The 23,693-nt window shown below is 51.7% G+C and overlaps 1 protein-coding gene across 1 annotated transcript in view; it reads left to right on the top strand.

Moving 5' to 3' along the window:
* Positions 1–294: 294 nt before the first annotated feature.
* The window catches only part of AGRN (agrin), a gene marked incomplete at both ends in the record, with an annotated part of 91,083 nt that continues 67,684 nt past the window's right edge, over positions 295–23,693 (top strand). Inside the window, 2 exons of the mRNA XM_080358809.1 lie at positions 295–492; positions 7,165–7,426. Of these exons, the coding sequence (XP_080214935.1) occupies positions 295–492; positions 7,165–7,426 (460 nt within the window). The remainder of the gene's footprint in view (positions 493–7,164; positions 7,427–23,693) is intronic.

Here is a 23,693-nt window from a genome sequence, read left to right as displayed (position 1 = left end):
TACAGGGGCAAGGCTGAGGACCGAGCGCTTCTCCCCGGCCGCGGCTCCGGGGGAGAGATATCTCCTCCTCCTCCTCCTCCTCTTGGGATTTTCTTCCTTCTCCCCTCCCCTGCACTCCCCTCCCCGCCTCCCTCCCTCTCTTTCTTTCCTCCTTTTCACCTCCTCGGAACAAAAGTAGCCCTTTTTCTCTGCGCCAGCCCTGCCTGCGAGTGGGGCCGCTTTGTCTACCCGCGCCGTCGGGGAGCCCCGGGAGCCGGGAGCGGGGCCGGGCCGAACCGCCGCGGCCGGCGGGCCATGGCGGGGCGAGCGCCGGGCGGCCGGGCGCTGCTACTGGCGCTACTGGGCTTACTGGGACTGGGAGGCAGCGGTGGTGGGGCGACCTGCCCCGAACGGGAGCTGGAGCGGAGGGAGGAGGAGGCCAACGTGGTGCTGACGGGGACGGTGGAGGAGATCATGAACGTGGACCCCGTCCACCACACCTACTCCTGCAAGGTAATTTGGGGGGGTTTGGGGAAGGTGCGGGGGGGTAGACAACCGCAGGGAAACTTTCAGCCCCCAACCAGGCGCTTTCTCGGGCGGGCGCATGTGGTTTTTATTGTACGCGCTGGAGCTTTGGTGTGTAATTATGTATTTTTAGACTGCGGAGTCTCTCCTCGCTTAGAGCTGCCCGCAGCTGTGGCGAGGGGAATCTCGCAAGGTTGCTTTTTATGGGCATTTCCCTCCTTTGCATCATGCGGAGCTGACTCCCAACTTTCTCCAGCTGGGTTTAGGCTGCTGGGGAAGGTGTTCGGAGCTTCTTAGCTCCCTGTTTACTTTAGCAGCATCTTGAGTTCTTTCTAGCTCAAGCTATTGTTTAACTACGAATCTGGCCTCTGGCTATGGTTTTTTTCTTTCCTCCCCCCTAAGCTGAGAGACGGTAAAGTACTGAGCAACCTGAAATACCATCCGCCTGGTTGTCAGAAAGCGTGCTGTATGGCTTAACCCTTCCCGGAGCAGGAATCTCACTTGTGAGGACATGCTGCTACATTGCTTTTTCCCCTTTCTCACCATCCTCTTTTCTGCTTCATCCTTACAAAAATACTGCGGTTAGTGCTAAGCAGGGCCTGGGGTGATGTGCAGCAGTGTGTGGTGGGAGAGGTCTGCTGGTGCAGAGGGAGGTTAACTTTATACCTCTGTTCTGGAGCATCTCTCAGCCCAATAAACTAGTTGAACAGTTTCTGTCTGTCCAGCTGGTGCCTGCTGCTTCACGCTTGCTCCCGTGGCTCTGCCCCTTGCGATGCTGCATGGTACAATCTGTACCCTGCTCTGGTAAATTAGATCACGGACCCTCCGGGCTAGTGCAGAGACCGTATGTTTGCAAAGCGTCTGACACATCCCGGGTGCTATGTAGAAAACTAATAAGCTGCTATGAGCAGGCGGTGTCCTGCGGCAGCTTGGGGCACATATGGCTGGATGGATGTGGGCCACCTTGGAAGGGAGGAGGTGGTCAAGTGTGGCTTAGTGACAAGGCAAAAGTGCTCATTTAGGAAACGAGTCTCTTTTCTCCCTCTGCGGACACGCAGCAAGGTGTCTGGCTACTGTAAAATCCAGGCTTCATCTTGCTGCATCGGAGCAGGACTCTGGGCCAGTGCTCCTGTGATGAGAAACCTGCTTGCTCAGCAGCTCTGCCTTTGAAAGGGTGCAATCATGTCCGAGTAATAAGAGTAGCTCGGGAGGAACCTGGTCTGCAGGTGGTGTCTGTATTTGAAACAGTTTGCGTTGCTCAGCTTGGGAAGAGAATCTCGTACCTGCCTTTCCTGGAGCCATCCCCAAAAATGCTGCGGAGAAGACTTGTGCTGCTTCAGAGTTAACTGTGGGGTGTTGCTTCTGCTGAGTGCTACTGTGGTAACAGCACCTGAATGCCTTCACATGCTCCCAAGACACCTTTCCAGTCCTGTAAAAAGAAACTGAAAGGAGAAAAACCTCTCCTGCCTTAGATGGAAATGCCCATCCCATCTTATCTCACTGTGGCAGTGCTGCTGGCTCTCCCGGTCATGCTGTGACATTGAGCAATTTCCTTAGAGCAGTGGTTCTTTGGTCCCGTTACCTACACATCACTCTTTTCTGTGTAATTTTAAATGGTATGTTTGCAGGAAAAAAGCTTTGAAATGGGATTTGAGGTGTCTTAAGGACCTGAAAGCAGATAAATCTCTCCTGTGACTTGGCAGGGTGTAGCGCTTGTGACTTGTAAATGTGAAGTTTTGCGGCAGCTGGTGCTTGTTTCCCTCTAAGATCTCTCCAAGTATTGAAATTGCTGTGGATTCTGCTGATGCTGGGTCGCAGGGTTAGACATTCGCGCATTTTGGGTTGGTTTGTTGTTTTCTTTATCAAGCACTTAGATTCTAAAAAGGCGCTTTGGGCATTAAACCTGACTTGTGGAGCTGGAATAAGCCCAAGTGCAGAAAGGGTCTTATTAGTGAGAAAACCTGTCTCTGCTTCCTCGCTGTCCTGCTCCAGGAACCGTTCCTTAGGCCCTGGGGTTACTTCCAAATACCACAGTTATCTCTTGTCAGGTTGCTCTTTATCTGAAGAGGGAAGGCAAGGGCCAAGTGTGTGGTAGGAGTTCCCGAGAGCCCACACCCAAAATAGCGAGTATTATTGGTGCTGGGTGGTCTCTGAGGGAGCAGGCATGTGAATATCTGCGAGTGCCGCACTAGCGTATTGTTCTTCTAGTTAAACTCTAAACCCTCCCAGGTGAAGCCTTTGATAGAGGAAGATAAGCACATTACAACTCGGGGAAAAATGTGAAGTTAATGTTAGATAAACAGTCTTAAATAACTACCCGCCTCGTTTGCTACTGGAGGAGAGGAATCATAAGGAAGAGCAGGCTGACAGAATCCTTGAAATTGAAATAGTTTGATGTGCCGCTTTCCCGAGGGGTTTGACATGGGAGTGGAGGTGCCTCTGTGCTCTTCCCAATCTTGCGGTGCTGCTGTACATCCCATTTGCAGCCCATGTGTTGGCACTATCCCTTCCTGCTTTTGAGTCCCCTCGTGCATTATTTTGGTATGACCTGATATTTATGAAGAGAACTATTTATAGGACAAGTACAGGTTCTATATGAGCTATAGGAAGTGTTGAAAGAGGATGTGGATCCTGTTCCAAACAATAGAGCCTGTATTTTTGGGGGGTAATGGCTCTTTTCCAGCCAGGGATGGGTGTGGAAGTGGCTGGGGGAGGTGGGTTTGGTGCTTTGCTGGTTCTGAGGAAAAGGGTTCCATCCAAGGAAAGGCACAGAGAGCGACAAACAAGGGGAGAGGGACAATGTACTGGGGAGGGAAGCATTTGGCTGGTGCCCTTTATCTTTAGGAACTGCCAAAATCTAGTGGTGACCCTTTTCATAATACTTCTGTGCAGAATAACAGCTCCCTTCCCTAGGAAACTGTGCTCCAACATCTCATTTCTCCTTGCAAGACCAAGGTTGGCATTTCTCAAAGCATCTTCCTGGCAGGAATTTGCCTGTCGCTGTCCAGGTGGTCCCGTTCCCTGCGGTGGGATGGACCCCCATGGCATAGTGGAAAATGCTTTTACTTTCTGGTTTTGTGCTGCACTTAAAATATACCCTTGAAAAGATCTGCTTAAATAAAGTCTTCACTGTTCTTACTCTGCCTCCCCGTAGCTGCCAGGAGCCTTGTAAAATGGTCTTAATGCAGTGTTTTATGTGCTCGTTGGCAAAAGAGTGAGTCTGCTTTATGGAAGGGACCTCTTGGAACTAGGTTCCAGACTAATTTTTTTCCTCTCTCTCTCAACCTTTTCTTCCCCCAATCCTTGATGATACGGTGAGTCAGCAGTGGCAAAGTCTTAATTGTGCGTGATGATGAATGGGATGCCCTACAGGTAATTGCCTGGTCTTTGGTGCCTTCACATCCATTCATTATAGAGGAGAAGGGTGGGGAGAAGGCTGGTGGACTCTGATGTTGCTTGTGAATGCTGTGGCCTGGCTCTGAGGTCTATGACTAGAACAGCCGTGCTAATTAACTCAAATTACCATCTGCTTCAGAAGGGGGGTAGACTTCAGCCTTTCTCCCCCCTTAGACCTAGCTGTGAAAATGCCACCTTTCAGCACAACCCTCAGGCTGTGCTCTCTGCCTGACTCCCATATTTTTATTAGTATTTTTTTTTCCTTTTGTCTCCTTTGTGTTCCTAGTTCTTATTCTTTCACCCTGCTTTGCTTGTGCACCTCACAGCGCCTGCCCTGCGGGCTGGAGGAGGAGGAGGTGGGGCTGGAGGAAGGTGTCTTGACTTGACTACGGAGCAGAATCACAACCACAGGGAGCCGCGCCGCTGCGAAACGCTGGAGAAACAGCTGGTCCCGGCTGGGCAAGCAGGAGGTTTGCGTTAGCTCAGGCTTGCGCTAAAGCCGGGCAAGCTGTGCTCCTTCGCACCCTGCCTCCTCATCTCGCCGCGCTCGCAGGTGGCCCCGGGGTGGCTCTTGGAAGGGGCTTCCTCGGGTGGCACCACCGGCACGTGGTGGAGCAGATGTCTCCGTGTCGATAGCGGGATTCCGGCGAGATCAGAAGGGGGGGAAGCCGCCTGTCGCAGCTCCCCGTCCCTGCCATCTGAAGCTCCCTCTGTTCGCTGGGTGGCTGCCATCTCTCTCAAGAAAAGAGCTCAGGCTGACAGGGCTGTGCACAACCGAGCGGTTGACGTTTCCAGCAGGCTTCTTCCAGGGCTAGAATAGGCTGTGGATGTGGCTTTGGAGGCATTGCTTCCTCAGCATCTCTTCTTGGGCTTGGGGCTGTTTAGCCCGGAGAAAAGCTGAGCAGGGGGGTGTCTCCCCCAGCCTGGTCACTCCTGGCACAGTGGGAATGGCCCAGTTCCCTTGTCCCAGCACCTCGTTGTCACATGGAGTTTGGCTTGAGATCACCGTGGGACTCAAAGCCTCTTGTTCAGGACTGAGAAACTGCTGAGCTCACCCATGAAGTTCTGGAGTTAGGGCTTCAAATAATTACACGATTAAAGATCATAAAACTTGCACACCCTCAGCACGTTTTAACCCTCTTATTTGAACTTTGCAGCGTCAGATCTTTGCGTGCGTCTTCTGTAGTCGCAGTATGGGGGTATTTGGTGAAGAATAAGCATCTTGCTGTCTGAATGGTCTCAAAGAAAGGGAATGCAGTGCACCTGAAGGGCTGTGCAGGGCAGAGGCCAGTGACCTGCAGATAACTATAAAAATGGTTTACTCTAGAGTGGGATGGTATCTGCTCTGTGCTTTCCTCCTCAATTGCCACAAGTTCCCTTATGTCAAGCATTGAAGCTGTAGTGCAAACAACTGTCTGCCACTTCAGTGTCCACCAAGAGCCCTGTGCACATGAGCATCCTTTCTTGTGTTCTTACAGCCTGTACATGCGTGCCTGTTTCGGAGACAGGATGGAGAGGCCCTTATCTCTGAGCCACCCCCTCGCTGCCCATTTTCGGTGCTTGGTGCGGTGTGCTGGAGTGCTCTCGAGGCGGTGAAGAGGGCTGGGGAATGCAGGTGACGGGGCACTCGGGCTGGGAGGAGATGCTGGTGGTGCCAGGCCAGGGATGCCTGTGGTCACGGCGATACCCATGCGCTGCACCAGCCACCCTCACTCCCCGCTGCACCCTCAAGCACCTCTCAGAGCCATTTCTATTCCATGCAACTCAATTTTGCATCGTATTTCCCCTGCAATGGAACCACAGCAGAGGATTTCTGACTTGGGGACATGTCTCTGCTGTCCCTTGTGCACTAAAGATTCATTTTTAGGGCTGCTTCTTCCCTTCCGTGTGGGTGTTTCTTTTGGAGAGCGGTTGGCTTGAAGTTGTGTGCAGATCTGGCCTTTTTTGGGCAGGGGGTTGAGCCGGCACTGAGGTCTAGGGAGTTTTCTCTAGAACCGCTGGCAGCGGGACGGGGGGACCGGGACCAGCTCTTGTGGCCACGACTTATTTTTCTTCTTGAAGTTTGGATGAGTAAAGGGAAACGGGCTCCTCCTGCCAAATCCTCCATGTGTCTTAGCAGATCCAGTCTGCTAAGGGAAAGGTTTTCTTTAGTCATTTATGGGAACATAAGTTGTCTTTAATATTTCTACAACCAATATTATCTGCTTTGTGTTTTGCCTTCCCGATGTGCTGGTGCTTAGAGCCAGGAGGTTCCCTTCTTCCATCCAGCCAGCCCACCTGCCTCCTCCTGCCTGTTCAGAGCATCCCCCATGGATGGACAGACATTTCTTTAGGTGTGCTGCCTTCCCTGGTTGGGGGCTTCCAGCCATTTAATGTTGCCTTCAAAGCTTTATGATTATTAGGTGTTTTCAAAGCTTTTTAAAATTTATTATTCAGAAGGGTTTTATTCTCCCCTGATCCATTTCACCACTGAGATTTTGTTGTGAGTCAGAACTGTACCAGCTGCAGTCTGTCACCTCAAATGATGCTGCCGGAGAGTGGAACAGGGATTCCTCTGGTAGGGCTTGAATTGTATCCCTGACCCCATGGCCTGTATCTGCAGGTGATGGGGTCATAGCTCATGTACATGGCAAGTGAGTTGGATCTCACTTCTATCCAAGCATCCATTCCAGGAATGGATCTCCTGCTATCAGTTTGAATTCCTTCTTAGTAATGGGCAAGACCAGGTCAGTTCTGAATTTCTTTTTTAATAAATATTTGTCCTGGTTGAGTCTGTGCCAGCTTCTCCATGCCAAGTGCAGTGTCCCTGTTGGAGAGCAGCGTTCCCTGCCATAGCTGGTGTGTGGCAGCTGAAATGGCTGGTGTGGACATAAAGGTTAGAACAATATTAGGGAAAAAAGGTTGATTAGCTTATTTTCTGGCTTACTGGTCATTTACAGCAGAGGCAAAACAGCAGCAGAGGCTTCTCCTTCTGTCAGGGAAACTCTTGAGCAGCTGTCCTGGTCTGAGCTGTGCCATAGAGGCTCTGGGGACATTATTTTTGCCTGAACAAAGGAAAGAAACACCAGTGTGTGCTTTAGTCTTTGCTGCCCACACATTTTGTGCTTTTGGAGGGCTGGCTAATGAAATTAGGTCTGCTGGAAAGCTTTGCCAGCCTGAACCGCCTCTGTGCATCTTGTGACAACGTGATAAAAGTTAATGTGGCCAGAAAGTGCTGGTTGTTGGTGGCTGTGAAATGGTCTCACGTGCTCCTTCTCATTCAAGGTGAGAGTCTGGCGATACCTGAAAGGCAAAGACATTGTCACGCACGAGATCCTCTTGGATGGTGGGAACAAGGTGGTTATCGGTGGCTTCGGGGACCCGCTAATCTGCGACAACCAAGTCTCGACCGGGGACACGCGGATTTTCTTCGTCAACCCAGCCCCGCAGTACATGTGGCCGGCGCATCGCAACGAGCTGATGCTGAACTCCAGCCTGATGCGCATCACGCTGCGGAACCTGGAGGAGGTGGAGCACTGCGTGGAAGGTGAGGCTGGACCTGCCCGCTGGGCTTTTCCTGGGGTGTTCTTGGCTTGTAAATGATTGATGGGCAAACGATCCCGCCGGTGATGAGGCGGATCAGTCCGTCCTGCTGATCTTACGTGGCTGGGGTAGGGTTGTGCTTATCACGGGGACAGCGCCTGGCATTGACCTTGTTGTCAAAGGCAGCGCTTGCAGCCAAGGTACAGCCAAGCAAAGTTATTTGATGTCATTTTTTTGCTCAAGATTCGATGCATCTTCTCAGTTCCCTCTGCAAATGTGGTTGGGAACATCCCCACCGCAAGTCTTGCAATGTGCTTCTCAGGGAGTTTAGGATCCTCACACCTGAGTCAGCTTTTCCCGTAGGTTTAAAGCTAATGAGTTAAGCCTGTGGTGAAGGTCTGTCCTTCATGGTAGTCACTCCAGCTTCCTCTGTCTCAGAGCCTCCTTACTTGTGGACTTGTGCAGGGCTCTGAGAAGCCAGCTGAGTTCTGCTTAGAGATAAAGCTTCTCCAAGGTGTAATGAAGTCAAGACCAAGCCAAGGAACTGAGTGATTTTGGGGGATGCGAGTTGTGTTTTCATATCGTTGTGGGGAAGCCCTGTATCCCTTAGACATCAATCTTGCTGGAGTCTTTGTGTCAGCTCCCAAAATTGCGCAGATGAGGAGGGTTGTGATGTTGTGCTCATGGCATACGTGTGCACCACAGTGATGCTCAGCGTGGGGACCGTGGGACATGGTCTGTGGGACAATGTGAGGAGCGCTCACATGCCCGTGGCTGAGTTACTGGTGCTGTTGGGGGTGTAAAAACATTTCTGTGGGGAAAATCAGAGGGGTAAACAACCTGTATGTGCTCTTTAATAGGGTCTGAGACCTCCAGGTATGGACATGTGCCTCTGTGGTGAGCAGATTGGCAGAGAATTGATATTTCTTCTACTTGTTGCCCAACCGCCTTGAAAACATCTTTCTGTAATAATCCATTTTCTGGCTTTTTTCTTTCCCCTTCATGCTTGTCCCGTGTTCCAGCAAGAGCTCCGAGCTCATGGGGGAACGTGGTGCCCCAAAAGCTGTTTGCTGGGGTCTGAGCGTGTCCTGAGAGCAGATGGGTAAACAAGGGAAGGAATGCGGGAATTCTGCACAGACAACAAATAAACTTGCAGATTGGCTCCCTCCTCCCTTTGGACGTGCAGAGCAGAGGCCATAACCCCTTTTTTTTCCCAGCTGGGAATGCTGACAGGGGTAAATGACCGAACTTTTGGTCTGAGAGAGAGCTAGTTCAGCAAAGTGGCTCAAGAGGCCCCCGTCTCAAGTGGTTTTTGTAAGAGGGAGCAACACAGGAGGTTTTCTGCCTATATATTTGTTCTGTATTGCACTTGAAAGGTATGAGTCCTGCTCCATCCTTGCACCTAGTGGAGAGGGAGGGAGGAGAAAGCGTGTGTGTGCTTTTGTTAAACCTGAGCAAACATTGGAAAGGGTTCTGTCTTCACCTACTTGGCTGTGCTCTCTGGCACGCTCCTTTTGCACATGCTGGATGTGAAACACGGTGGCTGAGCAAGGTGCTTCCCATTTGTGCTGAAGGCCCTTGTCCCTTAAGTCCCATAGGAGATGATGAGAGAATCAAGTTTTCTTCCTAATACTATAGATTTAATGTAGTATTTATCATTGAGACCCATTTTTGCTTTTTGCTGTTGTGCAAGGGACTTGAAAGTGCCAAAGCTGGGCATGTCTAAATTATCTCTTTACTGTGTGCTTCAATTGCAGGTTATAGGTGGGTTTATATTTCCTCCTTGCTATGTTAACCTTTCCTGATGATTCTTTCTGGGACTCCCTGCTTCTCTACAAATCACTTGCTGCATAGCTTGCTTTCTTTATCTAATTAGTCCCCTCTCCCTGATGGCTCGTCAGGATGCTCTTGGGATGCTGGTGCCTCTGGTCCAGCACACTGGTCTGGGGAGACGGGGACTGGAAAGGGCTGGAAAACCGCCTGCAGACAACTTTCTGTGTGCGTTGGACCAGATTGCTCTAAACTGGTGGAGACCTGTCCAGATTGCACTGCTGAGGAATGACCAAAAAACCCAAGGCATCCTTGAGTTACTAACTGGTTAAAAAGTGTTGCTTGGGGCAGATGCAGTGATTCTTATTTTGGCATCCAACTGACTTGGCAGCTCTTTCCCTTGCCTTTAGAAACCCACCTTGCTTTTTGTATCCGGTGGACTCGCTTTTCTTCTTCCCACCTCTTGGAAGGCTGGTTGTTGCATGAGTAGTCTATATGCTGGATGATTTGCTGTAGAATGCATGGAACACATTGATCCTCAAACCCTCAGCGTCCCTCAAGCTCTACCAAAGCTCAAGCCCTTCCTGAGCTCTGTGCGAGTCCCTTTTGGCTCCCCCAGCCTCGCTGGCTTCTGAGAACCAGCTTCTGCCACCCTGGGAACCATTTATGAGTCTGAGAACTTAGCTCCAGGACTTGTTTCCCATCAGCTTCCCCACAGGAGGGTTCAAAGCAAAACTGCCCAGAATGCTGCTCCTTGCTGCACTTTGAGTTTAAAAAACAAACTTCTGAGTGCTTTTGCAGAAAGAATTGGAAGAATGGTGGCAGCTGAGTGGAAAAACACGAATGTTTTGAGTATCTTCATGTCCTGTGGCTCCAGCTTGGAGAAATCCTAGACATCAAAATCTTTCCTGTGTAAGAGAGGAGTTCAGACAGGGGCATCTCTGTGAAACAGCTCAGGTTAGAGTGAAAACAGAGTGTTTTGATTACACTTAATTGCAGTAAAAATGCTTTGGCCAGCTGTAGTCAAAATACAAGGCTTCAGTGAAGCTCTGCAAACTGGTTCAGAGCTGGGGGTGCCCGGAGGGAGGTGTTTTTGGTGCAGAATGGGAGAGGAGCAGCTCTGGGACACAAGTTTGGACTGGCTGAGGCTTCTTGGGCAAAAAAATGAGCCTTGCGGTATTTGTGCATGAAGAGGGATGGAGTTGGGGTGTCGTGGCGGCTCCGTGCGATGCTTTCCTCTCCTTGATAACACCATCAAGCACGTTCTGCTGGAGTTCAACAGCTGACTAACCCCCGAAAGAGCTTTGGTCTGTGTGTGTGTCTCATATTTCACTTTGATCGCAACTGCACTTGAAGAAAATCAAGATTTCTGTGTGTGTGTGTGTATGGTGTGGGAGGGGCTGCGTGGTGACTCCACACTGAGCTGTCTGGGTGGAAGGAAGTTCAGATTAAGCCTTTGTTTAGGGCTTTGGTTAATGAGAACCCGGGGCTCCTTTTAAATAGTGCCTTGCTGTGGGGTGATTTGCATTGACGCTGGTGCAATTGCCCCAGTTGAGGCTGCTTTGGAGATGTGTGTGGACTTGGAACCTCCTGGGGAAAGCTGTGTGTGTTGGATTTGCAAGTACAGTGTGTAGTGAAGCCTGTAATGTTGAGTACAGAAAGCACACGCCATTGTGACAGCAGGTCCTGCTGGTGGCCTGAGACCCTTGTCCTGGAGCAGCGTGTCCAACACACCTTCAAGAAACTCCTGCTCTGTGCTTTAACTGGTGTGGTGTCACCTCAGCTTCTCGGGTGACATGGAAAATAGGGCCAATGAACCAAGACCAAGGGATGGTTAAGCCTTTTGGTAAGGATGGATCCCCCTGTTTTGGGGGCTGCAGATGCTCCAGATATGCAGAAATGCCACTTGACTCTTACGGAAATTCTGATTCTCTGTGACGATCCTATTCATTGTTCCCACAGAAGAATTGCATCCAGCCCTGCAGTCTCAATCCTCCCGTGTTCTCTCCCACGTCTGCTTGGGAGCGGAACTGCTTTGAAAGCATCTCCCGCTAAGTTACACTGTCCGTTCTGTTTTGTTTTCACTTTATTCTGTCCCTTCTTTCTTTTTGAGGTCTCTGCCTCCACAGAACTGAGACGTTTTGTTCTTGTAAACCAGCCCATGCAAAATTTGCCTTTCAGGCTTCTTACAGAGGCTGTAAGGCATGCACAGTGGGCTCCTCTCAGCAAGGAAATCGCTGGCATGGAGCTGTGTTAGGTGATTTTTTAGGGCTGTGGTCACTTCCCCTGCTCTGTTCTCTCTGCAGCCCTTCTCCACCCCTGCAGCTATTTCTCTTTCATCCATCCCTGGCATTTCATTGTGCTTCAGAGCAGGCGAGGGAGGGGGCTGGAAGAGGGTTAATGTGTGGGTTTCTTAAAGAAGGTTGTTTTTTATTCCTTCCCTCCTCTTTTTGGCTCTGTTTTACATTGCAGATAATGAGAACAGCATCAACACCTCCATCTCAGGAGGGTGAGAGTGTTATCCAGCAGCTGTAAGACGTAGTAAACTAGGAGAATCGAGCACTGAATGCTCCCGGGGGTCCGTCTGTGGCTGCTGGGGCTGGAGCAGATGTCCCCTCCGGGAGAGCAGGGATGTAGTTGTCACTTTGGGGACAGATGGAGCAGGTACTGCGGCTGATGCTGCAGAAACCAGCCTGGACCAGCGTTTGCAGGAGGCAGCACCGCCGCGAGCACGGGGGTCCTGTGATGGGCCAAGCTTAAGGGTCTGTTTCCTCCCTCCATTACTGGTAGTAATGCAAAACATCCCATGGGTTTTATGGCAGGAGCTGAGAGACTCCATTTGTTTAGCAAATTCCTAAGGAATTTTAATCTGGTGTGGGAGGCTACTGGTCTGGGAAGGCTCCTTTGGCCCCGCTTCCCGCTCTGGCACATCCTGCTGCATTTCTCCGCGGGATGGGCTGGGGTTCCTTGCTCAGCAACACAGACGGCGAATCTCTTGGTGGTGCAGTAATGACAAGTGCTGGGCCCTGGCCATGTGCTCTTGGTTCTGCTTTTCCTTTGTTTGCTGCTCTAATAACTCGGGGGAGGATGGTGGTTTGCTGTCTGCTGTGCTGCAGAAGGGAGCAGCTGCTGGAGGCTCTGGCAGGCTCTGCGCATCCTTCTGCCCTGTGTTTTCCAGTTGTACTGGTTGGTGCTGGTCTGAGGCTGGGATCATAGAATCACAGAATAGTTTGGTTGGAAGGGACCTTCCCAGCTCCCCCAGTGCCCCCCCTGCCATGAGCAGGGACATCTGCACCAGCTCAGGTTGCTCAGAGCCCCGTCCAGCCTGGCCTGGGATGTCTCCAGGGATGGTTCATCCACCACCTCTCTGGCCAACCTGTTCCCATATTTTACCACCCTCGTTGTAAAAAAATTTCCTCCTTGTGTCTAGTCTAGTGCATCACCCATCACCTCCTGGCTGGCGGGGATGCACAGGGAAGCTGCATTCTCCCCATTTTATCCTCGATGTACAGATGTGGATAGAAGGATGGAGAAGAGAAGGGACATGAGTGAGAAATATACTGCGAGTTCCCACAGGGAACCAGTCTGAAACATTCCCCTGTCCCTGCAGCATCCTTTCAGTGCCTCCCGCTGCAGGATGCTCGCACAGCACCAGCCTGGCTCTGGGGACGTAGTGAGAGCTGTGTTGCAGTGCTCCCAGGCGAGGTTGCTGCAGAGAGCTGCTCTGTGGGCTTGGGAAGCCTTTGGTACTGTTGCAGGGAGGAAATCCCGCTGTGGGGGCTGCTGCTCCCCCAGGGCAGTGGGGAGCAATGTTTCCTCCTGGCAGGCATTGCTGTTCCTGTTGACAAGGCTGGCTCTGAATCTCTCTCTCTGAGCATCTCCTAAAGTGAATGTCTGCGGATCTGGGATTCGGGCATCTCCTCCATCCTCTTTGCATCCTTTGGCTTTGCAGAGCTGTTGTTCTGACTCCTCAATAACCTGTCGCAAAGCAGGACTTGGGTGCAGCTTTCCTGTCCTATTGCCTCTCCCTGACACCCCCTGCCCTGCAGCCAGCCTGTAAAATGGGGGGTTGTGAGCATCCCCCCTCTCCTTCAGCTGAGCGAGAGTTTGGGAGCCTGAACAACACCTGGGCACACGCTGCTTTAGCTCCTGTGCCGGAGATCAGATTTGGAGATCAGAGAGGATTTGCAGGCAGCCTGTGCTGTGTGAGCCTTAACACACCGACTGTTGCTTTTGGTCACAGTGTCACCAGGCCACAGATCTGTAATAAAAGGTGTTGCTGTGGTATAACTGCTTCTCTCCAAACCTCCCCTGCCACCCCTTTCCCTGTCTGCTCCATAACGCTTTGTGCAGCATCAAACATGGGAGGGAGCAGTCGGCCCTGTCACACTTCATGGGCTGAAAGTGTACATTAAATATACAGGCGTGGCTGCTTGCAGAATGCAGCCAGGCAGCCCCAGGTATCAATCTAGATCATTTTCATGCTGTAACCAATTTGCGGCCACCGAGGACTGAGTGGCTCCCCCTTTCTGGCAGGGGCAGAACTCGACTCTCTGTTTTTGTTTGCAAAATTGCTGGTTCCTGCTGCTCAAGGCGGGTGATGCTCTCCCTTTGCTCAAGGCTCATGTTGCTTGTCTCGAATTCTTTCTGGTGAGAGCTGTTGCATGCAGGTGCACAGGTCAGGCCAGGTATCCATATTAGTGGCTCAGAGAGGTGGTGGATGCCCCATCTCTGGAGACATCCCAGGCCAGGCTGGATGGGCTCTGAGCAACCTGAGCTGGTGAAGATGTCCCTGCTCATGGCAGGGGGGGCACTGGGGGAGTTGGGAAGGTTCCAACCCAAACAGTTCTATGATTCTATGATCCGCAGAAGCTGTCTCAGCAGAAGGGGTGCAAGAAAAACAGCTTGGGACTCATCTGGTTCCCAAACAGAGCCCAGGATCTGGGCTTTGCTGGTGGGGAGGGCAGAAGTGACTTGTCCCATCCTTGGGCTGCCTGAAACTTCAGTGTGACAATGGGCAGCATGGAGACAATGGGCAGCACCAGCCTTTGCCCATCATCCCCGCGGGACTCTGCCCGGCGGAGCTGCCGGGCGCCTGCCAGTGTTGCCGGCACCCGCCCGGGCTTGCTCAGCGCTTAATCCTTACCCGGGAGTGGGACTTGGGTCTGTTTATCTTGTTAAACCCTCAGCACAGATCCTGCATTCCTCTGGGATGACTTCCAGGAGCAGGAGAGCTCTTTGATGTGCTGTGTGGCCCCGCACCCCGGCACTGGATGGACCCTCCTCTCCCCGGTGGGCTGTGGGTTGGCGGAGGTGGATGATGCTCCGCAAGCTGCTTCATCCCTATAAAAGCCATTCTAGCAGCGCCTTTTTCTTTTTTGCCTTGAAAAACCACTTCTCTTCCCACATTTTCAGCTCCCTGGAATAATTTTCTTTGATTAGCAAAGGAAATGGGACTCTAGTGCTTTCAATAATTCATACCCGATTTGGCTAATTTCAGCCTGGCTGCTGTATGAACTGCAAAGTGAATAAGGATGTGTAAGGTTTTGAACCACGTTTTCTTATTCCCTGCTAAATTCTATTTCCTTGGCTCATCCTATGTCCAGTCCTATTCCAACAGGTTTCCCACCCAGCATCTCACCCACTTTCTCTTGCTTAGTTGCTTTATAAATGACATCCATCACCTTTACAGCTGAGACCTTGAGCTGACCGATACCTCTGTATGAATTCTTATGCCTTGACCAGATCCCAGCCTTATTAATTCCTATTAATAGGACTTGCTATTATTATTCCAGTATCTCATCTTGGGCTGCTTGTTCAGGAGAAGGAAAGCAGGTTAAAATGGCTCTGCTGCCCCTCTCCAGATTCAGAAAACAAACTTTAACATCTTCCATGACCAACTGCCTCTTCCTATCCCATTTTTTAACTCTGAGTAGTAATGTATGTTGGGAGAGAACTGCACGCTCCCAGAGAACGTTGTGTCATCCTGATGGACTGTAAGTGCATCTTCCATCTAATATTAGCCCACTGTGCTCTCTCTGTGTTGCAGGGATGCTAATTAGCTTAAGTGAACTGGAGGACTGGCTGTGCCTCAGCATCTTTGATTTGTGGGTGATACTCAATTAAAACAAGGGGAGCGGGAAAAAGGCCAAGGGAGTTTTTGCTGATGTCTCCACTTTTAGGTGTCTGGTCTCTTTGAGTTTTTAGTCCTCTGTTGTGTGTTTCAGGTGAGCAGGGATAGACCAGCATGGAGACAGGCTTGAAAATCCCTTCAGACATGCAGGGTTGGAATTGGTCTCATCCAAACTGCTCCTACTGGGGAGAGAAGAAAGTTCAGAGGCTCAGAATTTGATGGAGAACAGAGTGGTTGCTTTTCCTTTAAGGGCTTTAAAGCAACTTTCCCATGTTAACAAGCCATTTAACTCCCCCAGGTGTGGTCTGCACTTCTGTAGGCTGGGACAGGTATGGTAAGTGAATGGCAATGTGGTCCCAGTTTGCTCTGTGAGTGGGCAGGGAATGGGAGTGCTGCACGCTTGGTGCTGGGGTGATCTGCCAAAACTGCTCTTGGATGTTACACCTTGGCTTGTTCTTTTCTCTGCCTGTATAAAATCCCAGCATCCCTGCTGATCTGGAGGAGTAAGCAGATAGAAGAGGCATTGAAATTGGAATTCCTCAGCTTTTTAGCTAGAGACAGCATGGTTGGAGCCAGTTCCCATCTTCCTTCTAGCATAAGTGCCACAAATGCAGCTTATCTGTTCCTTTGAGACACAGCCAGAGCTCCCCTTTCCCTTTTCTCCGTCTTCAGAGCAGGATTTGCACCTCTGCAGCAAGCTGACCGGTTTCAATACAGAATACTTCCAGGGCAGGAAGGTGCAAATAGCATAAATAGGCAGCATAATATGGTGGGACAGGTCTAAGCTGGGAATTCTGGTAGAAGCAAGTGTTGTGTTTGTGCTGTGTGGTGTTGAACTAAAGCTCCCATCTAAAGCTGGATGAATGTTCTGAAAACTAGGCTTTAAACTTCTTCCCAGCCTCTCGTGCTGTGTCAGTGTTTGTTGCAGGTGGAGGATTCTCCCCAAAGCCTCAAACCTGGCTGGGTGCATCTTCACTCCTACCAGAACAGAACCTGCCAGATGCTCAGCTTTGGTAACCAAAGAGTTGAGTAAGTTGTGGCCTTTCAGCACTTGCAGCACTCCCGAACCCCCAAACTGCAGAAGAGAAGTCACTGGAGGGAAGGGAGGAGGAAAATCAACCAATACATCGCTTGCCAGCTCTCATTCAGCTGCCAAATTGTGATTGTCTTGGCTCTGAAGCTATTCTCCTTGGCCAAGAAGGCACCATATCTCACTCTGTTTCTGGGAAAAAAAACAATGCTCTAGGGCTTTAGGTCAGCTCAGGCCTTTGAGTACTTCTGTCAAATCAAGAAATAGCTGCATTACAAAGGATGCATCAGTCCCGAAGAAGTGGTGGTGAGGCTGTAAAACTGATGTGAGCGAATCCTCTGGCTGCATAAGGCAAGCTGGATCCTGGCTTCCCACCTGGGACAGCACAGCCCCAAAGGGATATTCCTGGTTTTCGTGGCTTGGGAAGCAGCCGGCAGCGATGGGTATGGACACAGAAATGTTTCCCTGTCCCTCTGTGCCACCAGCCCAGCAGAGAGGTGCTTTCCTGGGCTTGTCCGGGTGCTGCGTGCTGGCGATACCGACCTTCCCGCTTGCACCTTTCTGCCGATAAACCTTAATCCGCTCCTGTGCTGACGGGCAGCGGCCGGGCGGGCGGCCAGGGACGGCATTCCAGGCATAGCTCCGGCAGGTAGGCTGGCAGGAGGAGCCCTGCCCGGCGGGGTCTGCGGAACGGGGCGGCATGGGGAGCACGGTGTCCCCAGCCTGGAGAATAGGAGGCTGAGGGGACACCTCGCTCTCTACAAGTACCCAAAGGGAGGTTGGAGCCAGGGGAGTCGGTTGCTTCCCCCAAGGAACAAGCAATAGGATAAGAGGAAATGGACTCAAGTTGCACCAGGGAAGGCTGAGGTTGGATCTTAGGAATAACTTATTCCCCAAAGGGCTGTGGGGCATTGGAACAGGCTGCCCAGGGCAGTGCTGGAGTCACCATCCCTGGAGGGGTTGAACAGACAGAGATGAGCTTCTCAGGGACATGGGGCAGTGCCAGGGCTGGAGTAACAGTTGGACTCGATGATCTTGAGGGTCTTTTCCAACCAAAATGATTCTGTGATTCTCTGCTCCCTGTGAGGCTAAGCAGTGCCACCTTTCTCCTGGTGGCTGTCCTGGTAGAAGAGGACACATGCTGATTTTTAGATGCTAGGACGTGATTGCCAGAGAATATGCAGTGCCTGGAATTCCTTCAGGCTGGATCCTTTTTCTGTCCCTGATCTCATTCTGTTGCTAGCTGAAAGCTTCACTAATGAATAGGGCTATGGGGTCAGAATTGAGTTATCTTCTGCAGTTATTACCCAAGCAAATCCTCTCTGCTGGGCTATAGAAACCATTCGTGTGGCTTGGGGTTGGCGAGAGCTTGGCCTGGGGTGGGCTGTAGCTTCATTTGGGACCATTGTGCTCTTGGGGAGTCAGCCATTGACAAAACATCTGTTTTATTTGTCCATCTCCTGCTTACAATCAGTTTCTCTCTCAGCTTTCCTTGTTACACTGGGCTGTCTGTTTATGTAGTGATAAAATCCCCGGGCAAATTGTTTTAACTGATGCTGTTTATCTAAGAGATAAACTAGGATCAGTGGAAGCTCCTGGCAGTTGCATGGGGAAACTCTGTCACGAGGAGCCATTCGAGCTCCGTCTAGGTGAGCGCTCCTGCTTTTTTGAGCGCGGTTGCTGCCTTAATCTTGTCCCAGGCTAAGCACAAAGGGGCACAAGGACCTAAATTTGCAGGAGTTTCTTGCTGTCTTTGTCTTGTGGCTGAAATACCAGTACAGCTGAGGAGTGCAGGGATTCGGGGGCAAGGGATTTGTTTGCAGTGCTGTAACCCCAGTCCCCCCAGTGCTCCCTACTGGGAGGAGGCTGCAGGGTGCATGTGTGTGCACGCTCGGCCGCTCGCTGTTCGGCATGTGGCTTCCTCAGTGCAAGGCTGGGCAAGTCCCTGTGCTGCAAAAACTTGCTTGAGTAGCTGCTGCTCTTTCTCCAGTCCCATGCGGATTTTGGGGTGAGTGCTTGCTTGGCTGTGGGGGCCATGGGTCCCCAGGGTACCTCTCCCTGCTCTGCTCCACGCTGCAGGTCGGGAGGAAGGAGGATGCAACAGCATCCTGGTGAGTCCCATTTGAGCCTGTGTCCTGCCTTGTGGTCACAGTGCATGGACAATGCTGTGAGAACAGTCTCTCTCCATTCATGCATCTCATGGACCTTCGGCAAGACAAACAGATGAGGTTGAATCTCTTCTTTTAACTCCTTTGCAGTGTGCAGAAAGGACAAATCTTTGTCACACTGATTTGCTAGTGGCGAGCTGGAAGGCTCAGGGTGCTCTGCATCCCAGCTGCAAGGCTTTGGCTTGAGGACCCTTAAATGCGTACAACAATACAACTCCTTCCCCAGCATTTCTTCCCCCCTTTCCCTGCCCAAATCCTCTCTTGTGTCGTGTGTGTGCTCTGTTTGCGTAACCTGTTCTGGCATGTGCCCTGGTCAGGTGGATTATGTGCTCTGCCCGCCTGGAATGCCAGCTATGCCTCCCCTGCGAGCCCCTGGATGCTCAGAGCGCTTCCAGGAGCTTTCCTGCAGTGCTGGTGCCTCTCAGAGAGAATTCGGGCAATGCCAGAGCTTGTCGGAGGATGCGAGAGGGGAATTCTAGGGAGGCTGGGCTGGGGAAGGGCAAACTGGTGCAAACTGGGTCTGGTGGTTTGGGTGTGAAGGTGCTGGAAAGCAGCTGGTATCCCTGCCTGGCCAGGGGCTGCTTGTGTGGACTTGTTTGGGTGCTGTGAGGCTGGGAGCTATTCTCCCTCCACAGAAGGTGTAGGGAGCTGGTATGGCTGGGGAAACAGAGTTCATAGAATCATAGAATAGTTTGGGTTGAAGGGACCTTCCCAGCTCCCCCAGTGCCCCCCTGCCATGAGCAGGGACATCTGCACCAGCTCAGGTTGCTCAGAGCCCCGTCCAGCCTGGCCTGGGATGTCTCCAGGGATGGTTCATCCACCACCTCTCTGGCCAACCTGGGCCAGGCTCTCACCACCCTCATTGTGAAAATATGGGACTCTCACTTCTCCAGCTTAGCAGTTCATGCCTGAAGAGCACAAGTGCGATGTCCTGTGTGCACACGCTTCCCGCAGAGTTCCCCTTCCTTCCTGCATCAGAAAGGTTTTAATCTCTTAATGGAGAGAGAACTGCTGGTTATTTTCCACTGACACTCAGGCGGGCTTGTGCCAGGCACAGCGCTGCACTGTTCTCCGCAGGAAGCGGAGGGTGAAACTTCTAATACTGTAGGGAAGGAGAAAAAAAAGGGCAATTTTCCATTTGAGGCAATGCTGAACCAGTCAGCAAATCCATGTTCTTCCAGTGCCTGCCCCAGAGCAAGCGGGTTCCTGGCTCCTGTGTGGTACCAGGGGTGTCGTGGGCAGGAGGGAGCTAATTCCTGCCATGTTCTCATAGGCAGCACAGTTATTCTTAGAGGGCTGGGCAAATCCTACAATATTATCAGGGTTCCTGCAGCCTTGTTGCCAGGGTTTGTCAGCAAGCCCTGGGGACGCAGGCATATCTTTAGCTCTCGGAACGAGCCCTGTTTTGCTTGGTGGAATAGTAGGGATGGAGGGAGTTTCCTTGAAGGATGCTGAAGGAGTACCCCATGGTCCTAGAGGTACTTCCCCCAGAATTCTGATTTTATGAGAAGAGTTTATAGAATCTTAAAATAGTTTGGGTTGGAAGGGACCTTAAAAGCTCATCCAGTGCCACCCCTGCCATGAGCAGGGACAACTTCACCAGCTCAGCTTGCTCAGAGTCCCTCAAAAGGAGAATTATTCACCTATTTGGCCAGGTCTCCTGCTTGTTGGCTGGGGCTCTGCTCCACTGCTTGGACCAAATCTTTCAGGTTGGGTTGTTCATGTGCTCACCTTTACCTCTGCACTGTGCTGTCACTCAAGGCAGAAGAATTGCAAGGTCCAAGTCAGCTGGTAATGTTGTTAAAAACTTCCTTTTCCACTAGTTTTATGTGTTTTAATTGCTGCGTAGATGTGGTGGTTGCACCTTAACTAGCAGAGGTGGCACTGCCAGACTGCAAATGAGTCACTTGTTGTCCCTTTCTTCCCTCCCTGCTGCCTTAAGCTGAGCTTTGCTGCAGCAAAGCCCCATGTGCTGGGCTCAGTGTTGAGCTCTGGGGCTCTTTTCAGGGGGAAGAGGATGGGGAGGGGAAGCAGGGAGGGGGTGACTGTGGGTCTGCTGGAGCTGGGAAGAAAAGCAGCTTTGTGAAGCTGCCCTGTGAGCCCAGCGAACGCCTGGCTGCAGTGTGGTGGTGGTGCAAACACCTTCCTCGCCTTGCTCTGCTGCCTGGGAGCGTGTCGTGGTACGTGCTGCTGGAAGACGAAGCCAAACTGGTTAAACATCTCAATGCTCTGGCTGCAAAGATGGCGAAAAGCGGGGAAATGGCTACAAAAACGTGGTGGAAAGTGCTGATGTACTTGAAAGCAGTTGAGCGCCTCTCCCCTCTGATGCTGCTCCTCTAGATCGAGCAGGCACGGCTCCTTTGGTCTGTGCCGCTCTGTCATTGATTCTGCTTTCCAGGACTGAAACCCGCCTTGCTACCGTTTTTCAGATAAGATTTTTCAACCTGCTTACTTCTGTGTGCTGCCCGTTGTGCTGCTCGTGTGAATGATGAGCTGGAGAACGTCCAGCTGCAGGTACCCAGCAAAGGCTCTTGTTCTCCGGGCAGGCTGAGATAAGGCTGCGGGGAAGCCGGTTTGTGCAGAACACACACATGCTGAGCATGCGTGCGGGGAGCAGCTTGTCAGGGTGGCTTTTCCTGGAGCCCTAATGCTGTTTTGGGGCAGTTTGTACCACCCGGTGCGACGTCCGCAAAAGGCAGTGGAAAACAGCTGCCGTTTGGTTATTCCCTGGACCACATGCAGGCTGCCTTCCGTGGAAATGGAATTCTTTCCCGCTTTATCTACCGGATATATCCCGTTGCGAAGTTTGTTTGGTGTTTTTATCTCCCGTAGTCCATCTTTTGTTTTGAAGCCGCTCAGTGGAACATCAAAGGCTGGATTTTTCCCACCCGCTTATTTTGGGGAAGCACGTGGCTGGTTGAGCAAGAGATTCCATCAGAGCAAGTGCCCACTTCACTTCTACCTGTCCTGAGGGGTCCTGAGCAATCACCCCCACCAGCCTTAAAGGTACTGATGGAGTCCTGGACAAACCTCCAAACCGGGGATGTGAGAGGGATGCTCCCACCTCCAGAAGCGGCTCTAGTAAGTAGAAAGCAAGCACGCACATCTGGGTTTATACAACATATCAGAGGGATCTGATCCTTTCACTGATTTGTGCAAAGATAAGAAACTGGTGAGAAACTCTTGGTCCCTCTGCACGGACAAACAGACCCATGGCAGTGCAGGAAGCACCGTCCTCTGCAACAGAGACCTTTCAAATCTGCATGCACAGGGTCAGCCCTCTGCCGTAGGGGAGGAAAACCCCCTGCTGGAAAGCGGAGCAAAAGGCACAGAATATGTGCGAAGGAGCCAGCCAGCCACCAGCCCCTGCCTGGAAAAAACAGCAGCCCCGGAGCGGCGCTTTCTCTTATCGTGACAGATGCAATGGCCAGAGGGTCCCCGGGGGCTGCCGGCTCACTGGCTGGGTTCACAGGGCAGGAGCTCCAGCCCACATAGCTGTTTCCCTTCATCCTCCCCCCAGGGGACTGAGATCTGGGGCAGCGCTTCAGCAAAGGGTTCCCACGCTTCGGCTGGACGTCCAGCATCCTCACTTTGGGGAAGAAAAAAGAGCTTATCACACATTTCTCTTCCTGCAGAGACTAACGCAGCACAAGCAGCTCCCTTTGAGCACGTGAGAGCCCAGCGCTGTGCAACAGTGGGTGCACACAAGGAAGGAATTTTTTACAACAAGGAAGGTAAAATGGTGGCCCAGGTTGGCCAGAGAGGTGGTGGATGAACCATCCTTGGAGACATCCCAGGCCAGGCTGGACGGGGCTCTGAGCAACCTGAGCTGGTGCAGATGTCCCTGCTCATGGCAGGGGGGGCGCTGGGCAAGCTGGGAAGGTCCCTTCAACCCAAACTATTCCATGATGTCAAGTTGAGTTCTGAGCAGATACACATGATGCAGAAGGCAACACTGCACACCCTGTGCTCCCACCAGCAGGACTGTTCCCAGCAGAGGATGCTCCCAGCTTTTGCAGGGTCGTACATCAGCATCCACACACCCTGGAGTCACAGCCAGCTTCTCCCACCCGTCCTGCCCTGCTCTCTTCTGGCTCCACCGCATTTAAATGATGCACGATGGGATGCTGCTGAAAACATCGCTCACAGCCTTGAGGGAGGCTGCGCCTCCACAAGGCCTTTGCAAAGTCTAGAAAAGACTCCCTCGGGCAAAGAAAGTGCAAGTCCAGCTGGCTAGGAGTCTGACGGAGGGCTGTCTGGGAGAAATTATCAGTCTAGAAAAACAATTCCAGCCTGGGTTTCTTCAGCTTCCCTCCTGCTTCGGTGGCTGGGAATTGGGTCTCAGCCAGCAGCGCTGAGCTCAGCGGGCAGGGGTTCTCATGAGGCGGAGAAGGACAAAGTAGATCAGCTGGTGTCAGGAGGGATCTGGGGATGAAGGCAGAATTTAGGAGCAGTTCAGCTGAGATGCCCCCCCCTAGTTTGAATCCAAGGCAGAGATGCTCCCAGGCAACCAAAGTTCTATCCACTAACAAATCTCCAAGCTATTTCTACCTACCATGGGCTTCGCTTTCACCCGCAAATGGAAGGATCGTGTTCTGTCCAAGCCAATTTGCCCATGCTGCTACAAAACCCTGTTGAAAAGAGACAGATTCCTCGTGCTTCACCCCAAAGAGCACTGAGATCTGCACATCCACCGTTCCAACACGAGCACACCAGCGAGTGCTGCAGCGCAACCAGGCACCAAGACAACAGCTGTTTCTCTCCCCTTTGAGCAAATAACATTTTACCCTGGAGAAAGCAGAAATCCCTCCTGCAGTTTTTACCAAATAAAGCCTATAACAGGCTGCCCAGGGTAGTGGTGGAGTCACCATCCCTGGAGGGGTCAAACAGATGCAGAGATGAGGTCTCAGGGACATGAGGTAGTGCCAAGGATGGGTTAATGGTTGGACTTGATGATCTTGAGGGGCTTCTGCAACCAAAAGGATTCTATGATTGTGTCTAAGGGTACACACATGTCCCCTTCTGACTCCAGTATGTATGATCAGCAGCCTCACAGCAGTTTTTGGGGCTGGGAATTTGCACTGTCTTGTAAACCTCATCCTCGCTGCCTTGCTCCTCCTGAGCGACAGATGAGGACAGAGTTGAAAGGAGCTGGCGCTTGCTTGAAGCT

The sequence above is a fragment of the Nesoenas mayeri genome (assembly GCF_963082525.1).
Source record: "Nesoenas mayeri genome assembly, chromosome: 24".
NCBI classification, from domain to species: domain Eukaryota; kingdom Metazoa; phylum Chordata; class Aves; order Columbiformes; family Columbidae; genus Nesoenas; species Nesoenas mayeri.
The sequence above is the reverse complement of the archived record's forward strand: the minus strand, read 5'-3'. Positions and strand labels throughout refer to the sequence as shown.